The following is a 24,751-nucleotide window of genomic DNA, read 5'->3' on the forward strand; positions in this document are numbered from 1 at the left end:
AAAAAAGGACTATGATTCATGGTAGGACGAAACAATAAGTGTTACCAGACACCTTGTAAAATGGAGTGCAAGTGCTGTATGTCAGAAGGCACATTTGTATTCAATTTACTTCTAAACATTGTGGGTTAGGGTTGCATTATGAGCTGGTGGTTGAAATGGTACGTGGTCCTTGATATGTTTAAATGTTTATGACTTTGGGAATGCTGTGAGAGTGTTCATACAATGGCATGATTTGTATCATTAGACATTGACTCTCTTAAATGGATCAATGTGGCTGGGTGTCAGTGATTATGTGATTCAGCCACAGCTTATTTCAGTGATGGGAAGCCTGAAGATCTCCTGCTTAATTACCCCTTGCAGATGCTGACTTTGATTTTTGCATGTGTGCAGATGAGAGAGAGAGAGAGAGAGAGAGAGAGAGAGAGAGAGAGAGAGAGAGAGAGAGTGGACATACCTTAACTTTACAACTCTTAGTATTACAGTTAAGCTTACAAAAAGGCCGTCAGAGCAAAGTTTGAGTAATCTGATAAATGTGTTTTCGCCTCCTGCCCCCATCTACTGGGGCTTTACAAATAACCCTGTTATTTGAGATGAGTCCACCTCATTGTGGTTCTCTCTACTATTGTGAGGGGGATAGATGGTTTTGGGTTGATGGACCAACAGCCATCTGAAGACATAATTGATTATACATGTGCCTCATTGGCTTTGTTGTGGTTGGTTCCTCTGGTGGTGTCAAAGGGTTAACAAGCCCTGGTGTTTATTTGGAGGAAAGTGGCTAAACTCAAAAAAGAGGAGTAAATATTTCAAAAGGGCAGCAAAGCCATAAAGAACCATTTGGTGAAAAGTTCTTAAACATATATAAAGAAACTTTGTCCACTATTAAGAGCCTTTTAAGGTTCCATGGATGTTAAAAGTTCTCCATTTACACCAAAGATGCCAATAAAGAACCTTTATATTTGAGTGTGTGGGTGAAATCCACTCACACAGAGAGTTGGATTCAGGAGAGTGAGTTCTGGATGAAGGATGGATGTTTGGTTGTTTATACACTGGGCTGTACTATAATGTTATATAATGTAAAGGATGGGACGGTTCATGTATATGTAAAATTGAACTTGACAGTGCTGAAACCACATCTTAAAAAATAGATGATTGCCTCTCATCGATTTGGAGATTGCTGAGGGAGAATACAGCTGCAGTAAGAGATCATAGGGGGATAATAATGGTTTTGAGAATAAAAGTAACATCTAAGCTTCAAGCGCTCTGAAATTCCTTGAAATTTCAATTTTCAGAAATTTAGAGCTAAATTAGAGCTAAGGTTCTTTGTTGCAGTGGTCGAGACAAAGTAGGATCTGACTCATTTGGTAGGAGTTCTAAAATGGGTTGTAGATAGAGTTTCAACATTTCCCGCATCCTACTCAGCTGTGATATAGTGATTATATCAAAACAGAATGAAAAACTGGCAAAGGTTTGAGAAGACAAATCAAGCTCAATAATGTTCAAGTGTTGGCAAACATGTGCAAAGATAAAGAATGCTGTTTGAGAGTCAGTCAAAATCAGTTAGTTGAGTGCTATATAGACATTAAAGGCTCAAATCAGAATTACTATATCTATATGCACACACAGAGTCTTTTATTATTGTTATTATTATTATTATTAATAAAAAAAAGTAATAATAGTAAATTCATAAAAAATAAATAAAAAAAACACAAATGTATGAGAATTATGCAGAGACTGAAATGCAGTTTAAACACATATTTTGGAAGATTTTGATGTGAGAGGACAACAGTGGGTGGACTTTTTTCTTTTTTACTGGAGGAGATGTTATTATGTGTTATGGACTCGTATTTTGGCCAGAAGAGGCGTTTTGAGTTAGAACACCTGACACTTGGATGGATTTGTTTATTTCATTATTTCATGCGGATTATTGTGATGTAAATTAATTAGAAGCTTATTTATTTTTAATTAGTAGCTATAATATAACATATTATATATAATATGCAAACGAAAAAACTGCATTTCAAAAACTGTCATAAAATCACGAACACATTTTAACACTAGCAGGTTGTCAATATAGCGACTGACAAAATGTTAACAGCATATAATTACTTATCTAAATGTTAGACAGGACAGTCACTGTCTAAACCTCTCTTACTTAGCCACATCACTGGAAACCAGTCCAGTCCTGCTCTCTACCCACCGTCGACCCTCTCGCGACGGGGCGTCCCAGAGGACTGGAGGGCTGGATCACGTGATTGCCGGTGAACTTGCCACTCCAGCCTCCGAAAAAAAGTGTAATTTGAAGAAAAGAGAACAAAGAAATCAGAGAGTATAAAATCCCTCGGCTAGTCTGTACTTGGTCATTGTAAAACTCGACAGACAGGCGCGCGCTCTCTCCCCGCCTACCCTCGCGCTTGTATAGTAAAGTGTTCCGCGCGCAGGTGGTGCGTGCCGCTCTGAATCCGATCAGGATGATGCGATCTGCACAGCTTCTCGCTGCAGTCCTATACTGCCTAGGCTGCATTCATTCTCTACCGGTACCAGACAGAAACAGCCACAGGTACAAACCTGCAGCGGTAAGTGCATTAAAAAATATTTTATGTAAGTAGAAAATAACAAATGTTTTGAAATATAACTAAAGATTTGAAATATATTAGACTTGTTTTGTTAAGCAAATGCATATACAAATAATGTATACAAATTTTAAAACACATAATTTCAATATGAAATATATGCATGCAAATATAAGACTCAATATTAAGGAGTATAAATATAAAACATTAAAAGGTGATGAATTTACAATTTGCATGCAACTTGCATGATTTATTGGCAATTCTTTTCCATTCACCTGTTACTAGAATTAACTAAACTTATGTATATGAAGAAGGCAATACCTGCAGAGGGCTCATTTACATATTTGCATCAGTGAAATGTGTGGCAGCTAGATTTAAAACACAGACAGCGTATTATCTAAAATGTTTATTCTGAAAGAAAAAAACTGCTGAGTGTAGTTCATGTTCAATATGTTTGCAGCTGTTCAAGGGGTAGAAAGTTGGATTTTTTTTTCTTATTCTTTTTTCAGAAATGGGTCAGTGAGTCATTAGTGGTCTCTGAAAAGGCAACTGCATTGTTGCCTAGTAAGTGAATGGCAGCATTTTGTGTATGATGGTGCTGAAACTGTTTTAAATATAGTAAAAATATAGTAACATACTTCCTAATGGTCTAAAACAAACTTTATAGTCAACTTCAGTGATGACCAAGCAAATATTTAATGCATATTTTTGTATATAAATGGAATAACAGTTGAGAAAAAAATATAGAATATTGAAATTGAAATGTATAAATGAACATTCTCATAATTTAATCTCCAACACAATGTTTTTAATGGAAAATCTAGCATACATTAATGTTGCTTTCAAAAACAACCAGATAAAGGTATCTTGATATTCAGGATAAGGCGCAAATGTTTGAAACCTTGTTGCTTATACATTGCATATAAAGTCAGAATTTTTCAGCAGACATCCATTTCATGTCTTTTAATCCCTATAGCTCAATGTTATTCTGTTGAATGCACCCAGCTCTTTATGTTGAAATGGTTTCAGAAAAAAAATATATTGTGATGTACTCTTTATGGTTTAAACTTACTGCTGATCTTCGAAGAACTAAAATCTGACTGTCAGAACTTTGTTCTGCACAAAGAAAGAGAGGGCTTGTAAGACTGAGAGGAAGTGGACAAAACAGAACTACATATGGCTGTTGTAACCCAGTTGGCAAAGATCCATACAGAGATTTTGCCAGGGAAAATATGAGGCTAAAATCACGCATCTGTGAATAAAAGAGCTGTAATGGGTAGTTGTAACAGGGTAGAGAAAAACCGAACACTGTCTTTGTCTACCTTTTAGAATGCTGAATAGCCACAGACACGCAAGGCATTACCACAAAATGACAATAAAACATAACATGTTGTCAAAGCATCTGGCTATAAAGAGCAGCTTAATTTTATTGTATGTTTGCCTTGATCCACTTTGCAAATCAAACAGGAATGGCACCTGCAATCAACCAGCTCCAGACATTTTAAAGACAAACTGTATACATGTTTGAATGTAGAGAGGCAGCTCTTATGCAGAGCTTGTGCTGTCAATTTGTCCTTGAATGTTGACAATGCCGGAGCAGGAGATTATGCAGGCAGGGACAAGTCATCTGGCACTCTGTGCAGGATAACAAAACCCTGTGGGGAAAATGGAAAGGGAAGGATCCAGAATGCTACGACTGCATTTGTTGACCCCCCTGAGAAAAGAATATCTGATGTCCTTCTTTAAGACATTGTCAGGCATCACAAGCTCCACGAAGACTTGCCATAAAATCATACAACTGGGCCTTGGACCCTAACCGTCTTCCATCAACATTATTTTCCACTAAACATTTTTCTTTTCAGTGTCATAACTTGTGTATACATCCACAAAGCATGCAGATCTTTGGAGGCTTTTCCGGGTAAATATGTACACTAGTCTTGTTTCCTCAGGCATGCTCATACATTATCTCTAGTTGGGCCTATTTTAATGTGCCAGAAAATGTCCCTGTAACAGATTGGAATTTCTTGTTGGTATTCCTCCTCTCTACAAAGGCATACTTCAGAGACACAATGAGACCCATGCAGCCAAGATGTTTGGATTGTAGTTGCACTGGAAATAAAAAGCCAAGCCAGAAAAGCAGGATGGTAGGAAGTGCTCTTGGCTGTATTTCTATGACTAGCTGAGTCAGTAGAAAACAGTCATTTTTGGTGTATTTTGGAAACGCATTATACTTCGCTCTTGATGCTGGCTATGCTAAATGTAAGGCATCTGACATCATCCGGATGTCCCAGAGAGAAAGATTTGGCTTGGAACAAAGAGGTTATCCTCAGAAACACTATGGAGATGGCATGATGCCAGGATACTCTCTCTCCAAACCATCTTCTTGCACTGACATGTCAACTCTTTTTTTGGATTTCCCCCAAAGGCTTGTCGTTGACTCTAGGTCTATGTGTTTTTTTCCAGCATAACATACTTTATCATGTTTTTACCCACTGACATATTGACCTACAGATGCACATGCTGTGAAAATAGTATGTTTTTTGTTAATGGTGCTTCTTCCATTTGTATTTCTTCCCCTTTATATTTCCAAATGTTGCATATTCTATATTATTAATGTAGGCATTACAACTTACTGTATTGTTTAGAACATGGCAGATCTTCCCACAAGCACAGACGCCTCATGGTTGAATGCATGAGACTGCTGCCTTAGGTAAAATAATTCCCAGTTGTTTTCTTTTTCAGCTGATGAGAGGCATATATCTCTCATATGAAATATGTTGAGGTTTGGAAAAAGACACCTTGGTTTTATATGAAACGTGTGGCTAAAGAGGTAATACTGTAGACGTTCCAATGGGTCTCTGAATGGATTTCCATTTTCACGTTTCACTACATGCAGGTGGATGCCGTAAAGTACGCCTAGGCATGAGGAATGTCTGGTTAAGAAAAGGTTCTTTGATTTGGCCTTTTGTTAAAATGAGATGCGTGTGTGGATGTATTACAAGCAAAGATTTCTTAGCACAGTTTCAATAGTGCAGTCACATTTGATCCTTTTTGAATTGGTCTTAAAGGAACAGTTCACCCAATATTTTCCCCCATCAAAACTCTTCTTATGTACTATTACATCAGCAATCTGAGCCATCTTGTTTGCACTTAGCACCTCCACCTCTTATAAAATACTGACTGTATATGGTTACAAAAGTGAGTTCAAAGTATTTCTATTTTTTATTATTATTATTATTAGTTTATGCACACTTTGTGAAAATTGGGGGTCAGTAAGTTTTTTAAAGCAAACATTAAATGTATTAAAAGTGACAGTAAAGATGTCTATAATGCTAATTAACTCTCTGTTCATCAAATAATCTTGAAAAAAGATGGTGTTTCCACCAAATTATTAAGCAGTTCACCTGTTTTCTCAACTTTAATAATAATAAGGAATGTTTCTTGAGCACCTAATCAGCATATTATAATAATTTCTGAAAGATCATGTGACACTGAAGACTGAAGTATTGTTTCTCAAAATTCAGCCATCACGTTAAAATATCAAAATAGAATAATTTAATATTTCAGAACATTGCTGTTTTTACTGAAATTTTTATCAAATAAATGTAGCCTTCGTATGAATAAGAGACTTATTTTAAAAAACATTGACAAATTAAGCAAACCCAAGACTTTAGATAGATTTGTGTAGGATTTGTTTGTTGGTTATACGGAATATATCTATTATATGTTTTTAGAAAAAAAAAAACATATAATAGATATCTGCTGAGTTTTGGTTTGAAACTGGGATATGTGTGTGTTTACTTTGGCCCAAGGGGTCTGTTTTGTTGATTTAGGCTTTAACCTTCCACCCTTGACTCCTGTTGAACCTGAGACACCCGGGTGTCTTTCTTCCACCTCTGTCACCCCCTAAGTACACTTGAGGTCAGTTTGTCATCGCTGAGAGGTTCCACTGCTCTACAATAAACAATCTTGACTGTTGTACAAAAAACACTTGCCTGTCTCCAGGTTGAGACTGCTTAAATGACATGCTTTCAACATGTATGACCATTTAATGATGGTTCAGCCCATGGAAAGTCCATGCACACTCAGCAGATTTGAGAGAAACAAACTAAGAACCGATGAAGCACAGTGAATTCTTCACTTCTGTCTGTGGAATTTGTGCGGTTCCTCATTGCCGGGGGTGTGGGGTCATGTTTTAGCAATGCTATCAAGTTTACGTCAGCTGATTTTTACTAAGGTTATGTTTCGACTTGCCACACAGATATTTGGATGTGTTTCTTTTTATTTGTGAGAATTTGTCTTCTAACCAGATGTTATGCAACAAATTTCAAGCAATAAGCGATCTGTTTGCCTGCACTGAATGTGAAATGGTTTGTTTGAAGCCAGTCAGAGGATATTTGCTGTTTGATGCATTATAGAGTTCTGCAGGATGACATATTTTTAGGCCAAAACCTGGAAACAAGTTAGCAGTTTAGCACTTAGCCTACGTTTAGCTTTTTACTTCTGGCGACTGTGTTTAAGCTTGTGAAGATTATCATGATGTACAGAACATGTAAGAGTCATATACTTTTGTTGGTCACAGAGTTTATTTTCGGCAGTAGTCCAAAAGCCACTGGACAAATTGTTTTGGGTTTTTGTCAAGGGAACCAGGGTGATGCTAACTTCCAGGTTACTCTACAAAAAAATACAAAACATCATCGCTGTAGCGCTATATTTTGACCTTGATTTTGAATCAAAGAGATTTTAAAGTGGAGAGGTTGACAAAATCCTTTGTTGTGGTCACAAGCTATTTGTCAAAAAAAAAAAAAAGAGTAAATATCTGAAGAAAATGGCCACTCAATTTTAATCACTCTAAAGCATCTCACTTTATTCTGTTATACATCTTCATCATAGTTGGTCCTACCTGCTTTCAGTGATAAAGTAACACATAAACAAGTGACTTTATTCTTTTCAGACGGCTACGAGTGGTGGAAGGATTTTTAAAAGCATTTAAAAGAAATAGTTAACCTCATACCACCCCTGGCCTGTTAACCTAGCACAAATTAGAGAGAAAGAAGGGGGTATAGGGGAGGAAAGAGAGTGAGAAAGAGCTTTCTAAACCTGCACAGCTGGAGTACAGAATTGGTTTGGGGAAGGAGAGAAATTGGGACAATCTGACTTTTCCCTCCAGGCAGCTAACCTCTGAGCCCATTAACATAACCATTTCCTTGAAATTCGGGGGAGGAAATTGACTGTGATAAAACTTCTTTTAAATTATAAATGATGTAAGACCAATTGTTGCACAACTATAATTTCACTAATTTTGCTCCCAGCAAGGACTTATTTGCACCTTCACTTCACTCTTTGTCCTGCCAGAACACCCTAGCAACCAATTATCATTACCCTAGAAACCATATATAATCCAGTGTTATTTAAGCATTATTTATAATACTGTATATTAAATATCATTATTGAATACAATTATATAATTTATTCATATTTCAAATTAGCTTTTATTTTTATATTTTAGTTTGTTCATATTTTTTATTTTTATACTTTTCAAGTTTTTAGTTAGTAAGCTTTTCATTTTAGTTTGCGATTTTTAATTTTGTTTAATTCTTATATATATTTTTTGTAATATTTCTATTCAACTTTCATTTATGTTTAATTCTATAATCTTTTTTTTAGTACTTTAACCTAAACTCGTTTTATTTCTGTAAGTTGCCGAGCAACATTTCTTATTTTCTTTTACATTTATGTTTTTCATATCAACATTTATATTTTATTTAATTTTTATTTCAATAAACAAAACACAATTTGTAATAGTTTTAGTTAATAAAAACACTACTAGCATTGCCTTATAAACCCTAGTATTCTGTGTTATTTTAATATTTTGTATATACTATTATATTATATAAGTTTGTATTTTTCAGTTTTAGTTTAAGTTTTAGTAATTGTGTTTTGTGCTTTTATTATTTGATTCGTTTTTTTTTTTTTTCTATTTAGTTTTAATGTATTTGTTAATTTAAATGAGAATTTTAGTAATTTACTTAAACTTAGTTTATTTCACTTAGTTCAGTTGCAGTTAGTTGACAGGGCAGCGTTCCTAATTTTGTTTATGAAAAGTTTTTCATCTATTTACATTTTATTCTATATTTCATTACATTCATATGTTCATTTTGATATTTATTGCATTCGATTTTTAATCGTTTTGGTTTTAATGAACAATAACAACACTGCTATCATCACCTTAAAACCATCCAGAACATCTTAGCAATGAACTAGCAACGCCTTGGGAACCAGCCAGAATACCTTAGCAACCGAATAACAATACGCTAAAACACAACAACACTTTAGCCACCAAATAAACCCTTTTTTTTTTGGTGTAGCATCTATAAACGAAGGTCAAATGTACATTTGATTGACAGTTTATGTGTATGTTAACAGGATTGGCCTCAAAAACCCCGTTACCATAGCCTGAAGAAGAGGGGCCGATTTCATCATGTTCAGGATACACTGAGTGAAGTCTCTGGCAATAAAAGAGTGCATCCACACTCAACTCTTCCCAGGAATGACATAGAGTTCTGGAACAGACCTCGCTGTGGAGTCCCAGACTACCCCTCACAGAAGGAAGGGAGCGTCCTTAATTACTTAACCCACAGAGGAGGCTTGCTTGGAGGCCATAATCGCAGAAAACGCTTTGATTTATTCGGAGTACGTTGGGACAAAACAGACCTCACATACAAGTAAGGCTTGCATGGATCGCGGTTGCGGTTGTATCTGGTTGCTGTGTTTTGGAATTAAAGACATAAAGTTAATTAAACAAAAGCATAAATGGGAATAGATGACTTCCTAGCTCCTAGTCAACACACATTTGACTATATCTATACATTAAGTTTTTTTTTTTCATATTAAAGACTGAAAAATGAAACGTGCAGTTCCTCTTCCTCTTTTTACCTCAGAAATACACTAATTCCCAGCCCACACAGGAAATACTAGTTTCTAATGTTTAATTCTTTATCTTCTCAAATTTCTTAAAGCTGTTATCGGTTCTAAGGAAGACCACCCATTCTTTCCGCTATTACACCCACTTAATTAGAAGCAGTAAACTGTCTCAGACCCGGGACTGCATGGCTCCAAAACACAGATAAAAATATGTATCAAGCCCGCTTTGATTTGACACAGTAAATCATTTTCTTGAACACACACACAGTTGCTACTCCAAGTTGACCTGAATTTCATTCGTTTGTGAAGGGATAATTCACCCAAAATCAAATGATGCCATCATATACCTACCCTCGTTGTTCTTCCTTCCTTTGGCAAAAAAGAACATGCTTTGAAAATGTCTCAGGTTTTTTTTAACACCATTAATATCAATTACTTTAAAAAAAAAAAAAAAAAAAAACTGTGAAAGTGTGTAAATGATGACAGAATTTTCATTTTTGGGTGACCTATGCTTTTAAGAAGCTTTTTGCTTGACATTTTCCACCATATTATTGTTGTTGTCTGGTGATCACTTAATATTTTGACTGATTTGCCTCATACATTTTTGTCAAAGATGGTTCCCACCGGACATATGACTCTCTGTAATTTGAAGTCAGTGAGGTCACGACCCGACTAGGGGATGTTACAATTGAGAGCGCTCATGTGTGTAATGGGCGCGGAGCCCAAATGGTTCTAGTTTTCTCTTCAGTGTTCAGCGGGTGGTGGGATGAGGATCCAGAGAAAGAAAACCAGCTGTACAACCACTGATTAAAACTGTCCCTTGATTTATAGCTCTTCACATAAAATATCACAGCCTATAAATCTCCCAACGGTTCTCCATCTGAATCAAGCCACATTGCTGTAGGGCAGACTTGACTTTGTGTCTGTATACTGTTAAGACAGAAGTCAAAACAGAAAAGTTTTTTTTTTTTTTTTGCAATTCATGGGAAATTTAGTGGGTTCATATTTATATATAAATTATATTTTGTCCTTATAATATGGAATTATTAGGTTATATCTGACATTTTTGTAAAAACTGAGTTATTCACATATTTATATTATGTGATAGATTTTTTTTAATGTTGTTTACATTTTGTTTGTTTTGTTTTTTAATAAAAAACTAAACAAAACAAACAAAGAAAAACAGGTACAATCAATGTATTGTACATTTACGAAGAACAAAAATGTATAGAAATACTTTTTTTTTTTTGTCTCAGGTGACGACAGGTTACAGCTGAGACAAATCTCATCAGGTTGCACCCTGAAAAAAAAAAGCAATTCAACCTTGTGAAATCATTGTAAAATTTGTATAATAAGTGCTGCCTCATCAGAATCTGATGGCATAACAGCAACACATGCACACACTTTTTCCACAGCAAACCACAGTCAGCAGCATTCTAATGCTGTGCCAGTGAGAGCTGTCATGACTCACGAAGGCCATAGCACCTCGCTGTCCTCTGTAAGGTGTCCCCTCACTTAATGATGGACTATACATGTGCAAAACTCTTTGCTCGAAATAAACTTACTACTACTACTACTACTATTATTAAATTAAACTCAAAAACACCAAACCCCCCATCCTACCCCTACTGTGTCGTCAGTATAGTTACTTCAGTAAATTTATGTGTTTTTTGTTACATGTGCAGTGGATTGAGGTCCGAAGTAATTTTGCATGCTTAATCTCAAGTGTGAGTGCACCTTCAGTGAAACATGATGAATGGCACCTGTGCTCTCAAGTCACTGCTAAAAAAAAAAAAAGTAGAGCAAAGAAGCACCCCCAAATATATTTAAATTTTTACCTTCTCATGTTTGTGGTTGTAAACGTTTTTTATTGTTTGAAAGACAATATATTTACCAATATATTTCTTAAAATATATTGTGATATATTGTAATATATTATTTTCCCTTTTTATTTTCTAATATTTTATAAATTTTAATACATTTAATAATATATTTATGATACATATATTATATAATATATTGCACAATATACAAATGATTGCCGCTTTCAATATATTGCAATATATTGGAAAAAAATTAATATATAAAAGAATATATGCCTAATATATTACATGATATTTTCCAATATACTGCAATATATTTTTGTTTCATAAGGGTCATGCTGCTTACCAAGGCTGCATTTATTAGATACAAAATACAGTAAAAAGAGCAATACCGTGAAATTATAAAATTAGTTAGTTGTAATTTAAAATAACTGTTTCCTATTTTATATATTAAAAATGAATTGTATTCCTGTGTTGGAAAAGCAGATTTACAGATTTTTTTGCCATTACTGCAGTCTTCCGTGTCACATGAACCTTCAGAAATAATTTCATATATTTTGATTTGGTGCTTAATATCTTTGTGGAAACCCTGATCCATTTTTTTTTCACAATTCTTTGACAAACACAAAGTTCAGAATGACAGTACTTGAAATAGTCTTTTAGAACATCACAAATGTCTTTACACTTTATAAATGTAATGCATACTTGCCAAATAAAAGTATTCATTTCTTTCAAATAAAAAAATCTCAAAATCCTACTGGGTGCAAACCTTTAAAGCTTCCTCTGGTATAAAAAAAAAAAAATTATAACCTGCACTGTAAGTCGCTTTGGATAAAAGCGTCTGCCAAATACATTAATGTAAATGTAAACGTAAATGGTAGTGTATATTATCATGTATAAAGGCTTATAGAGTGTGAATAAAAAGTGTGATACATTTGTCATTTTTAAAGCATTTTTAATGATGTATTTATTTTTTTATTTTATATTTGTTCCACAATCCCCAAATATGCCTCTTGTGGTCTCCTGGGAGTCCCTAGACCCTAATTAGGCAACCCCTGACCTTTAAGTGTCTAAAACCTTTTTGGGGCCGTTGTATTAGCACTTTAAAAGTAACCAATCTAAACCTGGCTTACATTTGATCTATTCTCCTGTGATAGTAGCCATAGTCCTAGATCAGCAAATAGGGAGGAATTCTCTAATTGGAGCAGCGAATAAGGACAAAGTTTAAAGACACAGACTGCAACACTGGGCTCTCCTGCTGTCATAGCTCCTGTCTGGGCTTGCAGACTGCAGAGGCCCCACAATCTCAGACGGTTTGTGGCTCCAACATTCAGCCCCAAAGCGATCCCCATCCCACAGAGCAATAAGGACCAAAGATTGAAGGTGTTCAAGCATGAAAACAACACAGAGTTACCATTAACTATAGCTGCATGTTGGGAGCTTTAAGTGCTTTAAGACATTTTATTAGTATTTTTTTTTTTTTTTGTAACATGATACAGATTTGTGGTCCACCAGTGTAAATGTGCTTTCATTTTTGGGTGGACTATCACTTTAAAGCTTCTAAAACAGTTTTTTCGGATTAAGATCATGCTAAATGACAAAACACAAAAGACTCATGCATTTAAAGGAACCCAGATAGGGGTGCCATCACTGTCACAATATCAAGTATCACATGTTCAGTTATTATAGTGTTGAGTATCGTACCTAATCCATAATTAGGCAAACATTCAGACTTTGCTTGTCTGTTCACAACAGTCAGATTCTGATCCAGTCCCTTGGTAAACCACCAAGAAGGGTATCAAACATGTTCAAATAAAGAGGAAAATTGGTTTAACGCACTAGAGACCAATTGAAAATATCATGGGTGGTCTGTAATGCGTGTTTATGAGTGTTTGTGCTCATGTTACAGGATCTTGCGGGGTCCTTGGCAGATTAATTTAGAAAAAGTCAAACATGTGCTGGAAGAGGCACTGCGGGCCTGGAGCGACGTCACCCCTCTCACCTTTACTGAGGTCACCAGTGGCCGGGCGGATATCATGTTTGACTTTAACAGGTAAAAAGATGTTTTCACTGTTTGCTGTGTCAGAATCCATGATGATCTTTCAGTGTTTATGTTTGAAAAGGGTCATAACATACATTTTATCATTTTATGTTTTTCACTCCAGTTGAGGTCCCGTTGTAATGTTAGTCAAGGTTTCTTCCATCAAAAATTCATGCATGACCATTCATCACCCTATTTGATGATTTTTCTGTGGAACCTTTAGGACTATATAAACATACTATTTTCTGATTGGCTAACATCTTTGCATATGTAATGGATTTGCAGTGTTGTGACATCATAAACGTGTCTCACTTCTTAAATTCCCATAGTAAGAAAAGTCAGAACTCAGAACACTTGTGTGGTTTAGTACATATGAACATATCAAAATCCCTTTCTTTTTGAAAAATGAATCTTAATGTTGAAAAGCATGACTTTTGTGGAAGCACATTATTACTACAAAACGTTGTTTGAGTTTCTCCCCCCACACTGAACATAAGTCGCGCTCTATCACATTGCATTATTTATTGTGGAGGAAAAATGTTTTAAAATGTTTAGAGGCCGTTTCCTGATGTAGCAGGTCCTCTAAATGTCTTCATGGAGAAAAGTACTTGATATAAATTATGTGTCACACCAGACCCAGTCTCTTTCAACAGGACATTTTGCTCAAACCAGTGTTTTGTTCCTCTTAATTTTTGGCTTCTTAAAACTTGGCTTCCTGATAAAGCGCTAATGTACAGTTATTGTGTTTTTGAGATACGTATGTATGAAGCTCAAATAAGGGACAAAATTGCTTCTTCAAAGCAGAGGGAAATGTCTAGATCAATCTGGCATAAAGGGAAACATCTGGGGGTCAGTTAAGTGAAGTGTGGGGCTCTAGGCATGTCATTTTCATTCGTTCTAACTCAATCCGAGATTCCATCAATGAGATATCAGTGGACAGACATTTATGGGTTTGACTTAACCAGAATAGTGGACAGGCTTAGAGATCTATAATCCTGAGGGCTTTATGTGTAATTTAATCTCTCAACATTTCACAATTGAAAATTTGGGGTTCAGTTTATTCAGTGCCATTCAGCCAGGGTGGAATTTGGCATTCCATTAAAGAAGAGAATAAGGAAAGTTACTGAGGTGTGAGAGTTACAGTAGGTGATAATGCTTTACGGTTGCAGTAACAGTGATGTCTCTGTTTAGATACTTATTCTCACCTTCGTTTAATCATTCTATGTCATGAAGTGTGCTTATAAAATTCTTTCCATCATCAGTTCATCAGGCATGTTGATGAAATAAGAGAACGGGAATCATTGGTTTTGTTTGGTTTCACATACAGGTACTGGCATGGAGACAGTCTTCCTTTTGACGGCCCAGGAGGAATTCTGGCTCATGCCTTCTTTCCACGAACTTACCGGGAGGGAGAAATTCACTTTGACTACGATGAATCTTGGACTTTGGGCAACAGTATGGGTAAGTAAGGACCTGGTGTGATTTTTTTTTTTTAGTTACCATCCAGATTTTATTTATTTATTTATTTTTATTACTCACAATTGCAAGTTTATATCTCACAGTTTTTCTTAGAACTGCAAGTTTATATCCTGCATCCTACAATTAATAAATAAATAATAATAATTAAAAAGGTAATTGTTACTTTATATCTCTCAATTTCTTTCTCAAAGATCGCATGATTTGATGAGTTCATACCTCAAAGCTGCAAGAAAAAGTGATATAAGAGATATAACCATTGCAATATAAATTGCTTTAAAATAGTTGGTCAACATTTAGTTAAACTAGTACTTATAAATAAGAAATATCACACAAACGCTGTTGTTCAGATAATGCTTATAATCAAACATATCTGCAAGTAATATCCAGTATTGCTATAGACGGGTGTTCAACAAAAGTTGAATTATTTCGAATTTGAATTGTCAGCTACTTTGTCTATTTTTACTGTGCCAACTAAAATACTTCCAAATTAAGTTAAAGCAAAATCAGCATTTGTAAATCTCCAAGCAACATACCACTGGGTCTTTTGTTCCTGAATGGATCATTTTTTTGAATGAAATGTGTGCTTGAATTATTCAAAACTGAAGCATAGAGCCAGTCCTTTGTTTTTTACCTGAATGAATCTGTTTTTTTTAATGAATTGGTTGAGAGAATTGTTGGTGTATCCTTGCAGCTTGCAGAATTTATTACATACAAATGGATTTCCAACTAAATATATGATGCATGGACTGCATACCACACTGTTAGGTTTTATATTTAACTTTAAAACCCCTTTGTTTAATTATCTTGCTTTCTACTAGGTATTGACCTCCTTCTGGTGGCTGCTCATGAGATTGGTCATGCATTAGGATTGCAGCACTCCAAGACAAGAGGCGCAGTGATGGCGCCTTACTACACTTTCTCCTACTCGCTCAAACTGAGTGAAGATGACAAGCGAAGGATACAGTCTTTGTATGGCACCAAACACACTGTTGATAAAATAAAGATAGAGGAGAGGACTCCCAAAATCAAAGAAACCAATGAGATAGAAACCACAGTGGTGAGATACTGTATATGGCTGATGCTATCTGATCTTGCAAATCTGATTCTTCTTTATCCTTCTTATCCTTATACCTTTATTCTTCTTATTTCCTGTCTTTCCAGCCCGATGCTTGCCAAACTGACTTTGATGCTGTATCTATGATCCGAGGTGAGCTGTTTTTCTTCAAGTCGGGTTATGTATGGCGGATCCGTGATGGTAGACTCCAGACTGGATATCCTGCATTGGCATCCAGGCACTGGAGTGGAATCCCAGGAGACATTGATGCTGCTTTTGAGGACCAATCTGGAAATATCTGGTTCTTCCAAGGTAAACTGTCTTAAAATAATTAGGACGTACACTACCGATCGAATGATTTGGGTCTGCAGGATTTTTACTATTGTTACAGTTTTTTTTTTATACCAAGGCTGCATGTATTTGATTAACAATAATAAACAACTAATAACAATAATATTTTGAGATATTATTACAATTTTATTTTTTTCTATTTTAATTTATTTTAAAAAATGTATTTTAATTCTATGATGGCAAAACTAAAATTTTTAGAGACATAACTTTAGTCTTTAGTTTCACATGAATGGTAAGAAATCATGATTCGGTGCCCAAGCTATATTTATTATCATAAATGTTAAAAACAGAAAACAGTACACACATACATACTTATTTTTTTACATTATTTTAGCTTATTTTTTATGTCATAGATGCTGTCAGGTACCCATCACATTTCTTTAATGTTTCTTAAATATCCTAAATATAGAAATCCTGCATCTCCAAAAGCATATTTCAACTATCATTAGAAAGTGTATATATTTTTGTATATATATCGTTGGGTGGCCCAATTATCAAGTAAACTGAATAACCTTAGACTAGTTAACTAAAACAGCAGGGGTTCATGATGAATGGAAAATTCATAAACCCTGATTTTAATATAACCTCTCACCCACCATAGGCCAGAGTTACTGGGTTTTTGATGCAGAGCGGCAAATCACAGGGCCAGACTCTGTACGCCAACTGGGTCTAAGAGTGAATGACATTCAGGCAGCCCTCATGTGGGGAGAAGACAAGGCTCAGAAGATCTACTTCTTCAAAAAAGGAAGCTACTGGCGATTTAACCTGAAGGAAAACCATGTAGACTCAGTCCATCCTCGGAGCATGAGGGACTGGAGGGGCATACCGGATGACATTGACGCTGCTTTCCTGGACCAATTCGGTACAGTTGTCACTGAAAAATTATTTCTTGCATGTTTTTTTAAATCTACAAAGGTTATTCTTAATGGAGGGAGTTTAAAAAGTCATTGAATGTTTCTTTCTTTATTTCTCCACAGGTTTCGCCCATTTCTTGAGAGGAAAGCAGTACTGGAAGTTCGACCAAGTGCAAGTGAGGGTGCTGGAGGGATACCCACAATATATTGGCATGGATTTCTTCGGTTGTTCTTCAGCCCTGTATCGATGAGTCATGGGTTCAACTAGACATAATTTATCTCAAATGCATTGCTGATCCCACAGGGAGTTCACACATGTTTAACTTTGAACCAGTCTAGTTCTGGTATTTTTGCTTATATCAGGTAAAGTGTCAGATGTACAGTTTCTGTACAATCTAACCACTGGATTAAACATTTTTCTGTGGTTTCAAGTAGATACTGTTTATCTACTCAGTGACTCAAGATGCTACATCTGTGCCACTTAACCATACGGATCTTCTCTTCTGCAAAACAATGACTCTCATTTCTCAGGAAAATCAGAAAAATCTGGCCTTAAAATATTTTGTGTAACTGATTATTTATTATTTGTATATTTTTTTGGCAGTATTGATAGTGTTAGGAAAATACAACAGCCATTTTTTTAAGAAACATCATATTGTGCTATGCTGTTGAATACCACAGGAGCAAAAATTGCATTAACCATAATGCACTTACAATGGAAGTCTATGAGGCAAGCTATTTAAAGTGGGAATACTTTTCTAGTTTAAAGAACTGGTATTTGACAGTGTTTCACAGACGCTGTAGTTGAGTTTTTATTGAATCTGGGACATTCCTTTAATGTCCAAAAAAATATTGAAAGCCTAGATTTCAAAATAAAAGTGTTAAAATCTACTTACATGAGCAGTTTTGGTTCAAAGGCATTTTTGGTACAAATGTAGGCGACAAAAACTTGAGGTATACATTTAGATCAAATATCAAAGCATCCTAGAAATGAATAACAATTCGTTCTCAGAGCAAGATTAATTTATTTTTGTTAACCTTTTTTTTATTATTATTTAACTTTGTAGAGATAGCTGAACTTTTTTTTTTTTTTAATTTTGAAGGGCCTGAACTATAAAGTGTAGAACCATGATGCTGTACTTTCAGCATCTAGAGCTGGTCACACTGACTTTAATCCATTGTTAATGAGAAACAGCAATTTAACTTGACACAATTTACCTTTGGCAATGGTTGTCAATGTGAACATCCATTTAGGCTGAACTTAAGACTGTAAAGGACTTATCAAGACCTGTTTTTCAATAGTGATAATGTATATTTTACAGTGCAGGTCACTGATGCTGTTGACATGCTATCTAATTAAACTTTTTTCATATTGTGGATATTGAGGAATATAATCCTTACAGCATGATAATCATGGTTTTTGTTTAAAGGAAACAGCACACTTCTCATTCATTGTTATAATGTTTGTCATAATCAATTCTTTCTCGTTATTGTTTTTAATGATCAATTTACCATGTAAATATTTTGTAAAAAGAATTGTATTATATTTTCAACTCCAATAAAAGCCTTTGTTTATTGTATTCTGTCTAATTATCTAATTACAGTATCTCACAAAAGTGAGTACACCCCTCACATTTCAGCAACCATATTATTATATCTTCTCAAGGGACATTACTATTGAAATTAAACCTGGATATATTTTAGAGTAGTCGATGTTCTGTAAAAAAAAAAAAAAAAGTTTTTTATATTTTTATAAAAAAAGTATTGCACTACTGATATTTTGCATAAAATACATTAACAATACTTTGTATGCTCAACCAACTGTATTTATTAACACTGTTGTTTTTTTCTTGTGTTACTGCTGTTCATAATGTACATATAATCATACAGTGCATTCCAATTTATATTCTGTACATACTCTTCTTAAAACTGTATATAGCAACTCCACTGTACATTCTGTGAATCATAGCTTTACTAACTTTGCACTTATATGTATATAAAACACTAGATTCTTGCACTTCCGGTTAAATGCTAACTGCATTTCATTAGCTCTGTACTTGTACTCTGCATATTGACAATAAAGTTCAATCTAATCTAAAAAAATAAAAAATAATTATCTCATACGGACCACTGGGTGATCAAAATGGCACCTCATGGCAAAGATCTCTATGAGGATTTAATTATTAGACTTGTTGCTCTCCACAAAGATGGCCTAGGCTATAGGAAGATCACAATAAAGCTGTACTGGAAATTATTTACCATGGTTCCTTAATGTATTTATTATTATTATTATTATTTAATCTTTGTCCTTATTTACATAATATTTAATTAGAACATTGTACTTCAAAAAGAAAAAAACGTTTGAAAATAAAATAAAATTAATTAAAATAAAATAAAATATTGGATTTTTTTTTTACACAAATTATGACACCTACAGTGAGTATAATTGCTCAACAAGGACACAGCAATATCAGTGAAGAACCTGAGATGAAAAAAAAAAAAAAAATCAAGATAAATATAATTATAATTATGAATACCGGTAGTTCCAAATAAAACTGTAATACATTTTTTTTTAACTATGGAAAATGTGTGGAAATATGATTTATTTCTGTGTATTTAAGATTGACACAATGCTATTGTTATGAAATAACCCTTAGTAAGACTCCATGGAGTTGGTAATTTTATAAAATAAAAAAACATATTTTATATTTCATTTCCACCTAAGAATGTTATTAGATGCAATACATAATATGAGATGTGATGGAAATGACATTAGTTGAAGAAATACTGTCATGCGAGAGAGGTGCGCACAACCCATCCTTAACCAGTCCGGTTGTAATATGTTCTATCTGAGGTTTCGGGGGAAATGGAAGACGGCTGTTCTGCAGGCCCCCCTGCCGGGACAATTCCAGAGTTCTGCTGTCTTGGCTTCTTCTCCCCCGCTTCTATCACATGGAGCAAATTTGTAACACAATGACATTGTACCATGATGTCATCATCATTTCAGTTCCATTTTATGTGAAGCATCTGTTGGCACCATCCTTCGCCAACAGATTTTGTAGGGTTTCGCTTTTGTAACTACAGATGTAGAGCTGCTTTGGAACAAACGCAAAGACTGAACCTTTTGTTATCAGGATTCGAAACAGAAACATAATCATGTGCTTACTGAATTGGGTTACCAGGGTCATAAGAGCTTTGTGTGTGTGTGTGTTTTCAACTGTAGAAAGCAACTTCTTTGACCTTTTATAGAATTGTTTACTCTAAATATGATTACCAGGCTCTCTGAGAGTCAAAACATTTCTAAACATCTCAGCAGAATTTTTGTAAATATACAGTATATCTATAGTACAATCTCCAAAAATGAAACAATTTTAAGGTTTTCTAAGTTTACAAATTTTGGAACTGAATTGCATGTCCTTACTTTTCCTGTTACAAATGTCATTGAAATAATGGAGCAGATGCAATCACATAACACCCACCCAAAATACTCCAGAAACCACTTAGCAATACCCTAGTGACCACATAGCAATGTCAACCAAACTGGCAGCCACCTAGATAGAATGCCCAGGAAGAGCTCAGAAATACCAAACAAAATACCCTAGAAACCATCCAGAATACACTGGCAACTGCTTAACAACCGCTTACAATACCTTAGTAACCACATTTGCTAAGTTAGTAATTTTTGCACAGGCCAACACCACTCACATTTTCTTAAGTCAAGAGTACCTCTGGCATGATTAATGAAGTGTCATTGTTTTCTTGTTCAGTAGCCACTGAGTACATCATCACACTGAGTACAGGAGCACCACAAGGATGTGTTTTGAGCCCGCTGCTTTATTCCCTCTACACCTATGACTGTGCGTCCTCTCACTTCTGCGGATGATACAGTGGTGATGGGCCTCATCTCCAACAACAATTTGGCTGCCTACCTTGATGAAGTAGAAAGTCTGACATCATGGTGCTAAACAAACGGTCTCTTTCTGAATGTCAGAAAAACCAAGAAGCTGGTCGTGGACTTCAGGAGGAGGCCGCAGCGCACCTACACCGCACTCATCATTAACGGGACCCCAGTGGAGAGAGTGAGCAGCTTCAAATATCTTGGTGCACACATCTCTGAGGACCTGAACTGGACTAATCACATTTAAGCTCAAGTTAAAAAAGCCAGATGACTGTACCATCTGAGACTCCTGAGAAAATCCAAGGTTTACCCTGGAATCCTGAAAACTTTCTATATCTGTAGAAAATATATTGACTCAGTGCATTTCAACCAGGATCGTACAGCCCTGCAAAGAGTAGTGCGCTCATCTGAGGGCATCTCCAGAACTGATCTCCCCTCTCTGCAAGACATCCCCACCAGGAGATGTAAATCTAAGGCTGTTAAGATCTTCAAAAAATCCACATAACCTGGAAATCCACTGTTTAATCTGCTACTGTCAGGCGGACACTTCCGCAGTCTGATGGCAAAAACAAAGAGGCTTAGGAGGAGCTTCTTCCCTCACGCTATCAGACTACTAAACATGGACATTTATACAATGCACTTTAGAGACTCTGGGAGTGTAGAGTTACCCACTGACTCTCTGCACACTGCACTTTTTTGAGATAAGCTAACTATGCAACTCATCCTCACTGCACGTTGTTTACATCTCTGCACATCATCTGTGTAGTTGTTTAATATATTGTGTATTTCATTATTTGTATTTAAATTTCTCAGATTTTTGCACAGTGTAAAAAGAGTATGCCAGACCTACATTTCAAAGCTTGTTGTATGTCATAGGCTATAAGTTGTACGTGACAAATAAAATCTTGAATCTTGCTGTATCAGACGTCATAAAGTGCTGTTGTTACACATGTACCACTTCTACGAGTATGTTAAACACGTCTATATTTCAAACTTTAAGAAGGACATTTGCCTTCAGGGTAAAGCAAGTGTGCACTGGTTTTAACCAGAAGCATGCACACACTGACCCCATCAACCCCCACAATATTTCTCTCATTAAATTAAAAAGCAGATTGTTTGTGTGTTGACACATTTCCTATAAATCAGAGAGACCTGTACAACTAAAAACATAAGGCTTCTAACGGTTGAGCAGGATAAAACCTGTCATTATTCAAAATCATGACTGATCCTGATCAGTTTTAATCATGATATGATTAAAAGTCAAGAGAGTTAGACTTCCAGTTTATTCAAGCCCTGACAGTAATGTCCCTTAGGCTGATATCTGATCTTCATAAGACTGGAATGTTCAAATTGTTTGTCTCAGCGATGGTAAACAAACAATGAAAGATTGGACACTAATTTCATGTTTCTTTGTAAAACTATTAAGATGTAAATCAGATTTCATATATGTCAAACATCATTTGGGCCCTGACGAAAGTGCTTCAGCTGTGGTAGAAGAGTTCGTTTTTCCCTTGTACAAAGCCATACATACATCTGAAGTGCTGTAGATTTAAAGGTATAGTTCTCCCCAAAATTTAAATTTGATGTTTACCTGCTTAACCCCAGGGCATCCAAGATGTAGGTGACTTTGTTTATCCAGTAGAACACAAATTATTATTTTTAGCTTCAGTCATTGCAGTCTCTCACTCAATGCATAGCAAATGGTTACACAATCTATGAGAGTAAAATAAAACATGCACAGACAAATCCATATTAAACCCTGCAGCTCGTGATGATAAACTGATGTGTAAAGACACAAAATGATTGGTCTGTGCAAGAAACTGAACAGTATTTATATGATTTTTTGACACTCCTAACTGAGATTGTAGATAGAGTATCAATGGTCCATTTGAGAGATACCTGTAGGTTGGTGGAAATGCACTTATAAGTCTGCGATCTGCCATAATACAGGAAGAAGAATGCCTCACACACTTGCTACATTGAAGTGCATTCACAAGAGTTCTAACAGTTCAGACATTGTGTGAATCAGAGGTAAACAAAAACGACATAAATACTGTTCAGTTTCTTGCACAGACTGATCGTTTTGTGTCTTTACTCATCAGTGTATCGTCACGCGCCGCAGGGTTTAATTTGGATTTGTCTGTGCATGTTATTTTTACTCTCATAGACTCTGTTACCATTTGCCATGCATTGAACGACTGAGAGACTGCAACGACTGAAGCTAAAATTCATAATTTGTGTTGTACTGAAGAGACAAAGTCACCTACATCTTGGATGCCCTGGGGGTAAGAAGATAAACATCAAATTTTCATTTTTGGTTGAACTATCCATTTATTTAATAGATCACAGGTGTGTTCAAAAGTTAGATTTCTGACACTTTCTGGGCAAATTCCATTTAAAGTGAACACCACTGTGCCCTACTCACTCCAAAGTGCACTTGAGGTGAAGGGTGCAGGGAATTACTGCCTCTCATGAATTGAATATGAATCTTATCTTGATGACGTAACAGCAGAAGCATACATAACAAAAAAAATCAGCTGTGAAGATATAACGAAATATAAAAATCACGCCAGTTACATTATTTTTCTCATTAAATCACATTTTAACTGTTGTTTGTTCCTCTAGCATATTTGGTAATATGTAAATGATATTTCGTGGTCAGCTTGTATCATATTCATATTCAGATACTAGGTAACTACTCAGAATGATTACCTCAGGGTTTCACGATTTTTATTTGCTTGTTTACTGATAGAACTTTTCAGTGAGCTGTTATTAACTGTGACTGATGAAGAAATGCTGTGTAATCCTTTTCATTGTGGTTTCCACTAAGTTACTTCCACTACATTACAATAGTGTTTCCTTCTTTCATCATGTAGTGTTACTGGAGTCCCAGGATGTCCTTTTAGCAAACAATAGTCTGTACATCAAATGTCAAGGGCGTTGGAACTCTACTGTATTTCCATTACTTTTTATAGAACCACCAAATGCATGTGCTCTGATAGATTGGCACAGGATTATGGGAATGCATAATCTATCACAGGCATCGGCTAATGAGGGCTTTCTAGGTTTTGATTGAACTCCTTCCAGTTTCTATACACATCAAAGACACATCATCTAACATTTATAAAGAATGCCTTGGAAACTGAAGCAAGAGTTTTGGTTACACTTTATTTCGTTAGTCCACTTTAGACATTCTACTGACTATAAGTAATTTTGTAACTACATGTCAACTACATATCAACTTAATCTCAGAAATTTGCAACTACATGTCTACAAACTCTCAGAGTAGACTGTTAGGGTAGGTTTAGGGTTAGTGTTAGGGGTAGGTTTAGGCTTAGTATAAGTTGACAATAAGTTGACAAAGAAAGTGTTAGAAGATATTAAGCAGACAGTCTACTAATACTCTACTAACTGCTAGTTGACATGTAGTTGCAAAGTTACCTACTGCTAGTAGAATGTATAAAGTGGACTATCAAAATAAAGTGTTACCAGAGTTTTTACTGTGCATGGCGTATGTGGTTCGGAGAACAGATTTTAGGCCCAGCTGATTAGCTAATGCACAGAACAGGACCGCAAATGAATGTTCAGGCATATCACTTCTGAAACAGATATAAAAAAAAAATTAAAATTAAATTAAAATTGTGCATACAAGTATAAACCTATTTAAATGTATAGTTCACAGCTTTTAAGCAAGGAATTGCCAAGACTCAACGTGCAATATCTAAGTGCAGGGAAGAATAGTCACACAGAAACCGAG

At 35.4% G+C, this 24,751-nt stretch overlaps 1 protein-coding gene across 1 annotated transcript; it reads left to right on the top strand.

Moving 5' to 3' along the window:
* The first annotated feature begins 2,256 nt into the window (after positions 1 to 2,256).
* On the top strand, positions 2,257 to 18,676 carry LOC113064103 (stromelysin-3-like). Its single transcript, XM_026234660.1, has 8 exons — positions 2,257 to 2,573; positions 8,997 to 9,295; positions 13,227 to 13,370; positions 14,686 to 14,819; positions 15,656 to 15,894; positions 15,999 to 16,203; positions 16,844 to 17,104; positions 17,220 to 18,676. The coding sequence occupies exons 1-8, from the start codon at positions 2,469 to 2,471 to the stop codon at positions 17,345 to 17,347; spliced, it is 1,515 nt and encodes a 504-aa protein (XP_026090445.1). The 5' UTR covers positions 2,257 to 2,468; the 3' UTR covers positions 17,348 to 18,676.
* Positions 18,677 to 24,751: the final 6,075 nt, after the last annotated feature.

This window comes from Carassius auratus, chromosome 46 (genome assembly GCF_003368295.1).
Source record: "Carassius auratus strain Wakin chromosome 46, ASM336829v1, whole genome shotgun sequence".
NCBI lineage: Eukaryota > Metazoa > Chordata > Actinopteri > Cypriniformes > Cyprinidae > Carassius > Carassius auratus.